The sequence below is a fragment of the Stomoxys calcitrans genome, chromosome 2 (assembly GCF_963082655.1).
Source record: "Stomoxys calcitrans chromosome 2, idStoCalc2.1, whole genome shotgun sequence".
In the NCBI taxonomy this organism is placed as follows: domain Eukaryota; kingdom Metazoa; phylum Arthropoda; class Insecta; order Diptera; family Muscidae; genus Stomoxys; species Stomoxys calcitrans.
In genome coordinates, this window is record NC_081553.1 from 41,147,812 (window position 1) to 41,161,603 (window position 13,792).

Sequence of the window (13,792 nt, forward strand, 5' to 3'; positions counted from 1 at the left end):
TATTTTGGTAATGGTTCTTCCTATATCTGTTTAAGCATTGATTCCAAATTTTTTAATAAGATTGGTTATTATAATTTGATAAAAAGATGTCTCACTTGATTCCTAATGGGCATTATATCTTTAATGAAAATTTCTTATTTCAATATTTAAGGTTGAGTGTAAAGAGTTTTTAAACAAAATTTAAAAGTAATTTGAACTACTTTTTCTTTTGTATGTAAAGTATGTATGGAAATTAAATTTTTTTTTTAATTTTTAATTCTTATTGTCTTTGAGCCTTTTGTTGTATTCAGCAAAACTTCTACTTCGCCTCTCTACACTTAGGGTATCTTTCAGTCGCTTTATCCGCTGAAAAATAAATTGTTTATCTGCTTTCGATTTGTCTTGCTTAGCCAGACAATACAAGAACAGATTCCAAAGACTTCTCAAAACATATAAAAGTAAAAGTTTTGCGTTATTTGGCAACAGTACCAAAACTCAGCCTAACAGTTTTGCTTCATTTCTTCAAATATTTAAAACAAAAACAATGAACTTCAACAAAGTCTTCATCTTCATCGCTTTTGTATTCGCTGTCTTTGTGGCACAAACTGAGGCGGGATGGCTGAAGAAACTTGGAAAGCAAATTGTAAGTTCCTTCTACCAGAATCTTTTAAGAAAATCCACTGCAAAAGCTACCGCTCACTATATTCTCAATGCAATTTTTTTAAATTCTATTTCTTAAAAAATTTAAATTACAGGAACGCATTGGTCAACATACCAGGGACACCGCTAATGATGTCCTTGATGTTGCTGGAAAAGCTGTAGCGATTGCCGGAGCGATTGAAGGATAAATCTACTTACCACCTTACCACTTCTCCCTATTTATTGCCAAATTAAAAAAAAAAATAATAATAATGAAACATTGCATTTAAAAAATCCATTCCTTTTTTTCAATATAATTGTTTCAATAATTGTTCTTCTGCCAACGGAATTGATATGAATGTCGCCACTAAACAGTTTTAGATAAAACATGTAAGTTCGGCCGGGGCGAATCTTATATACCCTCCACCATGAATCGCATTTATCGAGTTCTTTTCCGGCATCTCTTCTAAGGCAAACAAAAAGGATAAAAGAAAAGATTTGCTCTGCTATTAGAGCGATACCAAGATATGGTCCGGTTCGGACCACAATTAAATTATGTGTTGGAGACCTGTGTAAAATGTCAGCCAATTTGAAATAGCTGCCATATAAACCGATCTTAAGTCTTAACTTCTTGAGCCTTTAGTGCGCGCAATTCTCATCCGATTTGACTGAAATTTTGCACGTGGTGATTTGGTATCAACTTCTTGAGCCTCTAGACAATCGCGCTAAGTATGGTTCAAATCGGTCCATGTTTTGATATAGCTGTCATATAAACCGACCTTGGATCTTGACTTCTTGAGCCAATAGAGAGCGCAATTCTCATCCGATTGAGCTGAAATTTTGCATGAGGTGTTTTGTTACGACTTCTAATAACTGTGTTAAGTATGGCGTAACTCGGTACATAACCTGATATAGCTGCCATATAAACCGATCTGGGATCTTGACTTCTTGAGCATCTAGAGGGCGCAATTCTCATCCGATTTGGCTGGTCTCGTGACCTTCAACATACGTGTTTAATATGGTTTGAATCGATCAATAGCTTGATACAGCTCCCATATAAACCTATCACCCGATTTTGCTTCTTGAGCCCTACAAGGCGTAATTCTTGTCCGAATGAACTGAAATATTACACAAGACTTTAACAACGTTCAGCATTCAGTTCATTTATGATCCGAATCGGACTATAACTTGATATAGCTCCAATAGCATAACAGTTCTTATTCAATATTCTTTGTTTGCCTAAAAAGAGATACCGCGCATTGAACTCGACAAATGCCATCCATGGTGGAGGGTATATCAGATTTGGCCCCGGCCCGGCAGTCCTCTGGCCTTCACCGCCAAATCATCTGCCCTTTCATTTCCCCTTACTCCGTTATGGCCCGTCACCCAAACGATGCAGATTTTGCCATCCTCAGAGTAGGTGTTAATCACCTTCTTACAATGCAAAACTGTTCGTGAGCTTACCGTCCTGTTTGTTGTTGCTCTTATGGCAATTTTTCTGTCGGTAAAGATGTTCACACTCGACGTCCTCGCGTTAGCACCACAACACCTCACGCATTCCGTGATCGCCCGGATCTCCGCCTGCAGGACCGTACTATGGTCAGGCAGTCTAAAACAGATCTCAGTCCCTGGGTCCCCCAGGACCACTCTGTCCTCTAGCTTTGGTCCATCCGTGTAACATGATCTTCCAGATGGCAATGCTAGGGTTTCGTCAATCCAAGACTGTGCCGATGGCAGCAGTGCCCCGCACTCGACTTCAAGGTTCATCTCAGGTATCCGATCGGAAACTTCTTCCCTTCCTTCTAGGTTTCCTATCGTCGCCTCGATTATACCATCTGTGAGCCTTCTCAGTTCGCTCCTGAATGTGACACTTCCAATTCAGTTTCCTGTCTACACCTAAGTATTTGACCTTGTCAGATATCGAAATCGTCTTATTGTTGAAAACGTGGTGCGTTAAATTGGCCAACCTTTGTCTTCCTCGTGAACAGGCATATTTCAGTCTTCTCTGAGTTAACACATTAAGACCTCTGGGTCTAGCCCAGTCATATGCCATATGACTGTTTATGGTTAAGGTATGTTTAAGGTCAAAGAAGAAGTCGTTCTGTAAATTTTTATATGGCAGCTATATGAAGTTACGAAACGATTTAGACCAATCTTGGCAAAGTTGTTGGAAGTCAAAACAAACCACTTCATGCTGTATTGCAGCCAAATCGGGTAATAATTGAGCCCTCTATTGGATCAATAAGTCAAGATCCGAGAGCGATTTCTATGGCAGGTAAAATAATTAACCGATTTAGACCATACTTGGCACAGTTATTGGAAGTCAAAGCAAGACACTTTATGCACAATTTCAGCCCAATAGGAAAAAAATTGCGCCCTCTAGCGGTTCAAGAGCTAAGATCCGAAATCGGTTTATATGGCAGCTATATCAGGTTATGAACCGATGCAGACCAAACTTAACACAGCGGTTGGAAGTCATAACAAAATATTTAATGCAAAATTTGCAAATCAGAGAAGAATTGCGCCCTCTAGAGACTCAAGAAGTCAACATCTAATATCTGTTTATATGGTAGCTATATCAAAACATAGATCGATTTGATCCATTTACAATTTCAACTGACTTACACTAATAGGAAGTATTCGTGTAAAGTTTCAAGCGCTTAGCTTAATTCCTTCGGAAGTTAAAATGCTTTCGACAGACGGACGGATAAGTCTAAATCGACTTAGAATGTCAAGACGATCAAAAACATATATACTTTGTTGGATCTCAGATCTATTTTTCGATGTGTTACAAACAGAATGACGAAATTAGTTTACCCCCATCCTATGGTGGAGGGTACAAAAAGGTATAAAGTGAGCAATTGACTTCCATGGCCATCGGCTCAGTAGTGTGCTTTATTTAATTTTTGTTTGTTGTTTCAAAGCTTGGCGCTAAGCTTTATTTGGAATTATTGACAGTTATAATACTTGAACTTGACGTTAACTTTTATAAACATTTAACATCTGTTTTAAATATTATTTAAAAGAAGAATAAGAATTGCCCACAGAACGAGGGAATCACAAAAATATTTACAAAGCACTTTATCAATTAGAAACGTTTTAGCTTTTTATTTTTAATTTTTATTTTAAGTTAATTAATTTATCATTAAACCTTTATTAGGAAATTAGGTTATTTGTTTTAGGAAAAACAAATCTTAGCTTATGACTCATATTAAAATCCCCGACAAAACTTAGTTTTACTGAAGAGGTGTATGTCATTAGTATTGCTGGCAAATAATATTGAATATGGGGGCGACATATGGGATTCATGAAATGTAATGTACGCCGTCTTTCTTCTTTCGTCTGATATATTTCATTTATTTTTTTTCCTTGACCGGGAGAAGACTATTTGAATTTTGTGATTTTTGTTTTCTTTTTTAAAGGGAAATCGAGGCCTAGATGTTTCCCATTTGTATACCCTACACCACTATTGTGGTACAGGGTATTATAATTTAGTGAATTAGTTTGTAACACCCAAAAGGAAGAGAGATAGACCCATTGATAAGTATACCGATCGACTCAGAATCACTTTCTGCTTTGATGCTATGTTCATCTGTCTGTCTGTCTGTCCGTCTGTCCATGTTAATTTGTGTACAAACTGCAGGTCGCAATTTTCATCCGATCGTCTTCAAATTTGGTATGGGCGTGTTTTTCGGCCTAGAGACGTAGCCTATAGAAATTGTAAAAAATCGGTTCAGATTTTGATATAGCTCCCATATACTCGTACGATTTGCAGTAATACTACAATACAATAAAATTGTCACTTGTTAACCGATTTTCTCGAAATTTGGCAGGAAGGATTTTCTTTTCTTTCGGAAGAGTCTTTCTTCTCGTGGAAGCCAAGGACCGAATTCGCTGGTATACCCGTCCACCAGAGACACAGAATTCCTAAAACAAAAATCATCGACAGAAAGCAAAAGCAATGCACAAAAATACTTCAAAGGCGATCCTAGGCAATTTCTGATATGTGAGTTGTTAATTATTTAATCTTCTTCAAATAAAGTGTGATACACAAGCCTTGGTTAAAAACAATGTTTACACAGCTTTTGCAAATTTGTTCGATCTTATTTGAAATACACGTGTGGATTAAATGGTGTGTCTTAATAACAACTTAAGCACGCACATTCTGCACGGACATTGAGTGGTCTCATATATATTGTATATGACACTATTCAAATTTGTAGAACAAAATATTGGTCCTTTTGGCAGATATATCCAATTATAAACCGATCTGAACCATATTAAGATCGGATATCGGGAAGCTCAGAAAAACTCACTGTTTCACATTGCGTTGAAATCGGGTAATAACTAAAGCTGTTATGGGATTCAGTCCCCTTATCGGCAGATCGGTCTATATGGCAGCTATATCCAAATATGATCCGATTTGGCCCATTCAAGAACTTAACCAGCGTGCATCAAAGACTGATGCACATGAAGCTGTAAAGTGGTTACAACAGACGGACGGACGGATGGAAACATCTAGACCTCGATTTCCCTTCAAAAAAGAAAAAAAAATTACATAATTCAAAAAGTCTTCTCCCGGTCAAGGAAAATGATAATGCAAGAATATGGGTTGCATAAAATGTAATGGGTTGCTCAAAAAGTAATTGCGGATTTTTTAAAAGAAAGTAAATGCATTTTTAATAAAACTTAGAATGAACTTTAATCAAATATACTTTTTTTACACTATTTTCCAAAGCAAGCTCAAAGTAACAGCTGATAACTGACAGAAGAAAGAATGCAATTACAGAGTCAGAAGCTGTGAAAAATTTTGTCAACGCCGACTATATGAAAAATCCGCAATTACTTTTTGGGCAACCCAATATATCTTTAATACAGCAGCATCGCATCGTGGGAAGGGCTTCATCATGATCCCGAGACGCGAGTAAGTCATCATTAACCAGTCAGGAAGGGCAAAAGTCGGGCGGTGCCGACTGTATAATACCCTACACCTACCCTATAAGTTCAATGTGGGAGCTATATCCAATTCTGAACCATTTTTGATGGACCTCGGCGAGCAAAAATATGTTTAAACTGTAATAACTACGGATGACAAATGACAACATTATTGCAAATTACCTTAAATCTGACGAACATTTATATGGGAGCTATAACTAATACTGAACCGATTTCCATAAAATTCGCCAGTAATGTTGAGAGTCATTAGAAAATCTTTCCTGCCAAATTTCGAGAGAATTGGGTAATAAATGACAAATTTTATTGCATTATTACTGCAAATCGGACGAACATATATATGGGAGCTGTATCCAAATCTAAACCGATTTCTATGAAATTCATCTGTAATGTCGGGAGTCATTAGAAAATCTTTCCTGCCAAATTTCGAGAAAATCGGTTAACAAATTTTATTGCAGTATTACTACAAATCGGACGAACATATATATGGAAGCTGTATCGAAATCTGAACCGATTTTTTCCAATTTCAATAGGCTTCGTCTCTAGGCCGAAAAACACGCCCATACAAAATTTGAAGACGGTCGGATGAAAATTGCGACCTGCAGTTTGACAGACAGACAGACAGACGGACATAGCAAAATCGAATCAGAAGGTGATTCTGAGTCGATCGGTATGCTTATCAATGGATCTATCTCTCTTCCTTTTGGGTGTTACAAACTAATTCACTAAGTTATGAACCCTGTACCACAGTAGTGGTGTAGGGTAGAAAACAAAAAAAAATTTATTACCTTCAAAACAATAGAAAACAATTTAAAACCCTTTCTGGTGCTACATAATTTAATAATGTGTGTAAAATTTCATAAATATCGGTCCAGATTTAGATATAGCTCTCATATATATCTTCCATCCGATATGGACTTTTAAGGCTGTAGAAACCACAGTTATAGTCCGAGCATTAAAAAATTTTGCGTGAGGTGTTTTATTTGACGTCCAAATATGTGTGGAAAATTTCATGAAAATCGGTCCAGATTTAGATATAGCTCCCATATATATCTTTCATACGATTTAGACTATTAAGGCTGTAGAAGCCACAATTTTGGTCCTATCTTCACCAAATTTGGCGTGGAGTCGTTTTTGGGAAGTCTCAATGTATATGCAAAATTTAATCAAAATTGGATCAGATTTAGATATAGCTGTCATATATATTTTGCCACAATTTTGGTCCGATCTTTACAAAATTTAGCATGGGGTGTTTTATTTAACGTCCTCATATGCGTGCAAAGAGTATGCTGTTGAAGCCACAATTTTGATACAATCTTTACAAAATTTAGCATGGGGTGTTTTATTAATACTCATATGTGTGCAAAATTTCATAGAAATCGGTTTAGATTTATATATATTGTAGCTCCCATATATATCGTTCATCCGTTATGGCTTTTTAAGGCTGTAGAATCCATAATTTTCGTCCGATTTAGCCTGAGACGTTTAAATTGACGTTCCAATACGTGCGCAAATTTCATTACAATCGGTCCTAATTTAGATATAGCTCCAATGTCTATATTTCATCCGATATGGACTTTTAGCCACATCTCAACAATATAGGGCGTGAGATGTTCTATTTCATGTTCCAGTATGTGTCATTAAAACTGGCACAGGTTTCGATATAACTCACATATAAGTTGTTATCCGATATGGCCTTTTAAAGATGTGGAATTCCAAATCTTTTGTCCTATTGTAGGAAAATCTTACATGGTTCTATATTGCTATTTCAATTGGTATCCAAATTAAAGTTTGACCAGATTTCGAGATAAGTTCTACATATAAAAAGCATTACATACACTAGGTGGTGTAGGGTATTATATAGTCGGCACCGCCCGACTTTTGCCTTTCCTTACTGGTTTTTTACTACGCTTTACTATGAATTTTACTACGTAGCGTTAATTCAGTCATGAAAATATAACAGAATTTATTGTTTATAACCAGTTCACATAATTTGTTATATCGGTATAATGTGTTATATATAATAGTTCCCATGTAATGTCTCTTCCACCCACTTTCTTTGATAACACACTGCACAAAATAGAACAAGTAAGAGCGTGCTAAGTTCGGCCGGGCCGAATCTTATATACCCTCCACCATGGACGCATCTGTCGAGTTCTTTGCGCAGTATCTGTTTTTAGGCAAACAAAGAATAAAGAATACGGACGGAGGAGGATCTATATCAAGTTATAGTCCGATTCGGGGCTCAAGAAACAAAATCGGGAGATCGGTTTATATGGGAGCTGTATCGAGCTATAGATCGATTCTGACCATATTGCACACGTATATTGAAGGCCATGGGAGCAGCCGTTGTACAAAATTTTTGCCAAATCGGATGAGAATTGCGCTCTCTAGAGGCTCAAGAAGTCAAAACCCAAGATCGGTTTATATGGCAGCTATATCAGGTTATGGACCGATTTGAACCATACTTCGCACAGTTGTTGGAAGTGATGTCAAAACACTATGTTCAAAATTTCAGTAAAATCGGACGAGAATTGCACCCTCTAAAGGCTCAAGAAGTCAAGACCCAAGATCGGTTTATATGGCAGCTATATCAGGTTATGGACCGATTTGAACCATACTTCGCACAATTGTTGGAAGTGATGTCAAAACACTATGTGCAAAATTTCAGTCAAATCGGATAAGAATTCCGCCTTCTAAATGCGCAAGAATTCAAGATCCAAGATCGGTTTATGTGGTAGCTATATCAGGTTATGAACCGATTTAAACCATACTTAGCACAGTTATTGGAAGTGATATCAAAACACCATGTGCAAAATTTCAGTCAAATCGGACGAGAATTGCGCCCTCTAGAGGCTCAAGATCTCAAGACCCAAGATCGGTTTATACGGCAGCTATATCAAAACATGGACCGATATGGCCCATTTTCAATACCAACCGACCTACACCAATAAGAAGTATTTGTGCAAAATTTCAAGCTGCTAGCTTTAATCCTTCGGAAGTTAGCGTGCTTTCGACAGACAGGAGGACGGACGGACGGAGCTTAAACTTGAATAGGATAGCACTCATTGATATGTGAGCAGTTTGCCCCTGTTCTTTAATGGAAAGTTCATGTGCAAATTTGTATCGGCCATAGTGAGTGCACTAAAAGATACATCATCTTATGATCATTATGACTACAATTATCTCATCATTATATTTTTTCATCAATGTCCTATATACACATTTAAAAAATCCTGCGAGTTCAGCTTCTTCATAAAACTTCTAGCGACCATTCTTCTCTTCTTTGTGGATTTTTATAACCATTTAATGTAAACTCTGTCAACTGACATGTTACTGTTATAAACTACTAGCTGACCCGGGTCCGCTCCGCTGCGCCTTCTTTAACACTTTAATATCTTTATAGGGTGGGGACACTTCGCCCTGAATGCGGATATCGAATTCGTGTCATAATAGGCTATGACGATGAACGCGTTCGAATCCTGGCGAGAAAATCGGATAAAGCGGTGTTTATCCCCTTTTAATGTTGTCGACATCTGCGAGGCACAATGCCATGCATGGTCATTTAAAAAATTTTCCACAAAGAGGTGTCGCATTGCGGGACGCCGTTCGGACTCGCCTAGAAAAAGGTCCCTTATCATTGAGTTTAAACTTGAATCGGAAAGCAGTCATTGATGTCTAAGAATATGCCTCTTCACGGTTCCTGTTCTCATTAGAGGAGGGACGGCACCTCAGACATTTCGACTCAAATGTGGATATCAAATTCGTGCTGCACTTCCAAATCCCTTTACCGTTTGGAGGGTATTTTTGGGCTGAACTGGCCACCGGCACTTTGCCCTGAAACAGATATCAAATTCGTTCTTTATTCCCAACGGAAATAAAGAACAGTTTAGCGAGTACTTTAGGGCGTACCCCAAAACACTTGGCTACAAAATTGGATATCAAATTCGATTTCTACTCTCAAATACCTTTCTTTTGTGTCCCATGTTGTCATAATGGGTCAAATAACCCATTTGACGTGTCTTTAGGAGGAAAAGCGCCACCTAGACTTGAACGCAAACTTTAGATTACGAATATGACATTTTCATATTTGTAATATACTCCCTAATACCTTTCATTTCAGTCCCATATAGCCATGGTCGGCTAATATGCCCAGGGTACTTGCACCCAAATTTTAATACCATATTCGTTTTCTGGTCTCCAAAACCTTTCATTTGATACCCTTATTGTGCCCATCAGACCACTTTCGGATATGGGTGGCGTTTTTGGGGTATCGCCTACACGCGATATCTAAAAATTATATAGCTTATGTTTCCTTCCAGACAAACGTACACAATCTATGAAAATTTTAAGAAAATCGATGCAGCCAAGTATCATAATGGGTCTAATGGCATTTTTGGGGGGTGGCGTGACCCACTACACTTCGATCTGATTTTGTATGCCAGATTCGAAATCTACTCCTGAATACCTTTCATTTGAGCCCCATATTGAAATTAACGTCCAATATGTCTGTTTGGGGAAATTTTGGAGTTGGGGCGGCCCGATGAGTACTTAGACTCAAATTTTAATACCACACTCGTATTCTACTCTCCAATACCTTTGATTTGATACCTTTATTGTCCCGATCGGTCCAGTTTTGATTTTGGGTTGCGTTTTTAGCATAAGGGGGAGGGTCTGTCCCCCATCCGATACCGACAAATTATATAGCCAATGTTTCCTTTCAGACCAACTTACACCATATGCGAAATTTTTGAGAAAATCGGTTCTGCCGTTTTTCCGTCTATACGGAACAAACAAACCGAGTTCCATTTATCCATGATTGGCTAATGTGCCCATTTTGGGCGTTTTTGTGGGGGTGGGGTGACTCCCTATACTTCGACATGAATTCGCTATCTACTCCTGCATACTTTTTATACCCTCCACCATAAGATGGGGGGTATACTAATTTCGTCATTCTGATCGTAACTACTCGAAATATTCGTCTGAGACCCCATAAAGTATATATATTCTTGATCGTCGTGACATTTTATGTCGATCTAGCCATGTCCGTCCGTCTGTCCGTCCGTCCGTCCGTCCGTCCGTCTGTCTGTCGAAAGCACGCTAACTTCCGAAGGAGTAAAGCTAGCCGCTTGAAATTTTGCACAAATACTTCTTATTAGTGTAGGTCGGTTGGTATTGTAAATGGGCCATATCGATCAATGTTTTGATATAGCTGCCATATAAACCGATCTTGGGTCTTGACTTCTTGAGCCTCTAGAGTACGCAATTCTTATCCGATTGGGATAAAATTTTGCACGACGTGTTTTGTTATGATATCCAACAACTGTGCCAAGTATAGTTCAAATCGGTTTATAACCTGATATAGCTGCCATATAAACCGATCTTGGGTCTTGACTTCTTAAGCCTCTAGAGTACGCAATTCTTATCCGATTGGAATGAAATTTTGCACGACGTGTTTTGTAATTATATCCAACAACTGTGCCAAGTATGGTTCAAATCGGTCCATAACCTTATATAGCTGTCATATAAACCGATCTTGGGTCTTGACTTCTTGAGCCTCTAGAGGGCCCAATTCTTATCTAATTTGAATGAATTTTGGCACGTAGTATTTTGTTATGATATCCAACAACTGTGCCAAATATGGTTCAAATCGGTACATAACGTGATATAGCTGTCATATAAACAGATCTGGGGACTTGACTTCTTGAGCTTCTAGAGGGCTCAATTTCTATCCGATTTGGCTGAAATTTCGCAAGACGTTTTTTATTTTTACTTTCAACAACTATGTCAAATAAAGTACAAGTCGGTTCATAACCTGATATAGCTGCCATATAAACCGATCTGGGATCTTGACTTCCTGAGCCTCTAGAGGTCGCAATTATTATCCGATTTGCCTGAAATTTTGTACTACGGATTCTTTCATGACCATTAAGATACGTATTTATTATGGTCTGAATTGGTCTATAGGCCGATACAGCTCCCATATAAATCGATCTCTCTATTTTACTTCTTGAGCCCACAAAGGGCGCAATTCTTATTCGAATTGGCTGACATTTTGCACAGGTCTCCAACATATAATTTAATTGTGGTCCAAACCGGACCATATCTTGATATCGCTCTAATAGCAGAGCAAATCTTTTCTTATATCCTTTTTTATGCCTAAGAAGAGATGCCGGGAAAAGAACTCGACAAATGCGATCCATGGTGGAGGGTATATAAGATTCGGGCCGGCCGAACTTAGCACGCTTTTACTTGTTATTTGATACCCATATTGTCCTTATCGGTCCACTTTTGATTTTGGGTGGTGTTTTTGGGGTTGCGGTGCAGGGTCCGACCCCTTCCGTTCTCAATAAATTATAAATCCTATTCCTGGCCATATTCGTAATCTACTCCGGAATACCTTTCATTTGAATCCAAGATTGTCATGATCGTCAAATAAACCTATTTTAAGGGGTTTTGGGGCTGGGACGACCCCCCAGGTACTTGGAGCCAACTTTTATTATGAAATTCGTACTCTACTCTTGAATGCCTTTCATTTGAATCCTATATTATTCCGATCAGATCGCTTTTATTTTTCGGTAGTACTTTTGGGGTAAGGGGGAGGGTCCGCCCCCCTCGCGATATCAAAAATTTATATAGCCTATGTTTCCTTCCAGACCAGTCTACATACACAATCTGTGAAAATTTCAAGGTAATCGGTTCCGCCGTTTTTGAGTCTATACAGAACAAATAAACAAACACAAATTGAATTTTATAGCGTCCCTGAAGAATGAAAAGCGTTCCTGCTTTCAGCAAAAAAGACTTCTAACCAAAGACGAAACGCGTCCCATAGTGGTTGGTGTGTGTTGCTATCTCTGACTTTCCATTACCATTTTGCAAAGATAATCTCCGATCATTAAGCTCGTCTCCAAAGAGAAACAAACAAAAACTTAGATTAGTCAGAGTCTCTGACTCATCTCCGTCAAATTTTCCTTTTAAAATAAGTAACCCAATTTCTAAAAAAAGGTTTTGATTCGATTCCACATTAATTAATTAAAAACAGACATTAGAGGAAGTAAAAAATAAAAAACCATTTCTTATTGTGTGATTCCCACGAACAAAGGGTATTTTTTCTTATTTAAAAACAGAATGGGTATTGATGTTCAATGCCTATAAAAGTTAAAGCCAAAACCCAATGCTACATCAGTTCTTAACGAAACTCAAGTTAAAGCAAAGCTTAAAGCTACAGTTCTATTTGAATATAAACTTTTCAAAAAGTATTATCGAAACAATGAAAGTTTTGCTATTCGTTGCCTTTGTGTTGGCTATCTTTGTTACACAAGGTGAAGCCGGTTGGTTAAGAGATTTTGGAAAGAAAATTGTAAGTAGTTATATTCAGAATAAGTGTCCTGAAAATATCTTTTATTTATCAACTAAATTTTAATTTAATTTTTTAATTGCAGGAACGTGTTGGTCAACATACTCGCGATGCCACCCTTCAAGTTATTGATATTGCCCAAAAGGCTGCAAATGTTGCTGAAACATTTAAAGGATGATTATGAAGCAGACTGATTTTTTAGGATAACAAATTTAAGATATTGTATAAAATAGATATTTATTTATTAAAAATTTATAATAAACCATTTCAATTAACAAAAGTTTCTCTCTTTTTAATTTCTACGAAAAATAAATAATCAAAAATGTGGGGGTTGTAAAAAATATAATGGGTACATTAAATTTGAAAAAATAAAATACGTCTGAGCTGTGCTAAAAGTTCAATCCTCATCTAACTGTGTGAATATCGGTCAAAACTTGTGGCTACTAATGCCTTAAAAGTGCAAATCGACATTATATACAGTGGTGAACATAAAAATAGGGTTAACGTTCTTAAGTTAAACAAATAAAAGCGCGTTAAGTTCGGCCGAGCCGAATCTTATGTACCCTCCACCATGGATCGCATTTGACACCTTATTTGAATCACTTTTTTCAAATATATATGAGATAGATCTACAGATACAGATGAACCGCAAAATTGCAGCCACGTTTAATATAACAGCCAACTAATTGCGCCCCCTAGAGGCTCAAGAAGTACAAGTGCGGGCGATCGGTTTTTAAGGCAGCTATATCAAGATATAAACTTATTTGGACTTTGCACGGGTGTTGAAGCCTATAGAAAAACTTATGGAGGAAATTTTCAGCCAAATTGGGTGGCTTGGGGGGCTTCTTAAGGCTCAAGAAGTTA

The 13,792-nt window shown here is 37.6% G+C and overlaps 1 protein-coding gene across 1 annotated transcript; it reads left to right on the forward strand.

The window, feature by feature from the left end:
- Positions 1-12,745: 12,745 nt before the first annotated feature.
- On the forward strand, positions 12,746-13,211 carry LOC106086081 (cecropin-A2-like). Its single transcript, XM_059361418.1, has 2 exons — positions 12,746-12,931; positions 13,014-13,211. The coding sequence occupies exons 1-2, from the start codon at positions 12,746-12,748 to the stop codon at positions 13,104-13,106; spliced, it is 279 nt and encodes a 92-aa protein (XP_059217401.1). The 3' UTR covers positions 13,107-13,211.
- The last annotated feature ends 581 nt before the right edge of the window (positions 13,212-13,792 follow it).

Coding starts and splice junctions, on each gene's coding strand:
- LOC106086081 (XM_059361418.1), top strand. CDS start 12,746: ATGCTACATCAGTTCTTAACGAAACTCAAGTTAAAGCAAAGCTTAAAG. Junction 12,932..13,013: donor GAGATTTTGGAAAGAAAATT/GTAAGTAGTTAT, acceptor TTTTAATTGCAG/GAACGTGTTGGTCAACATAC.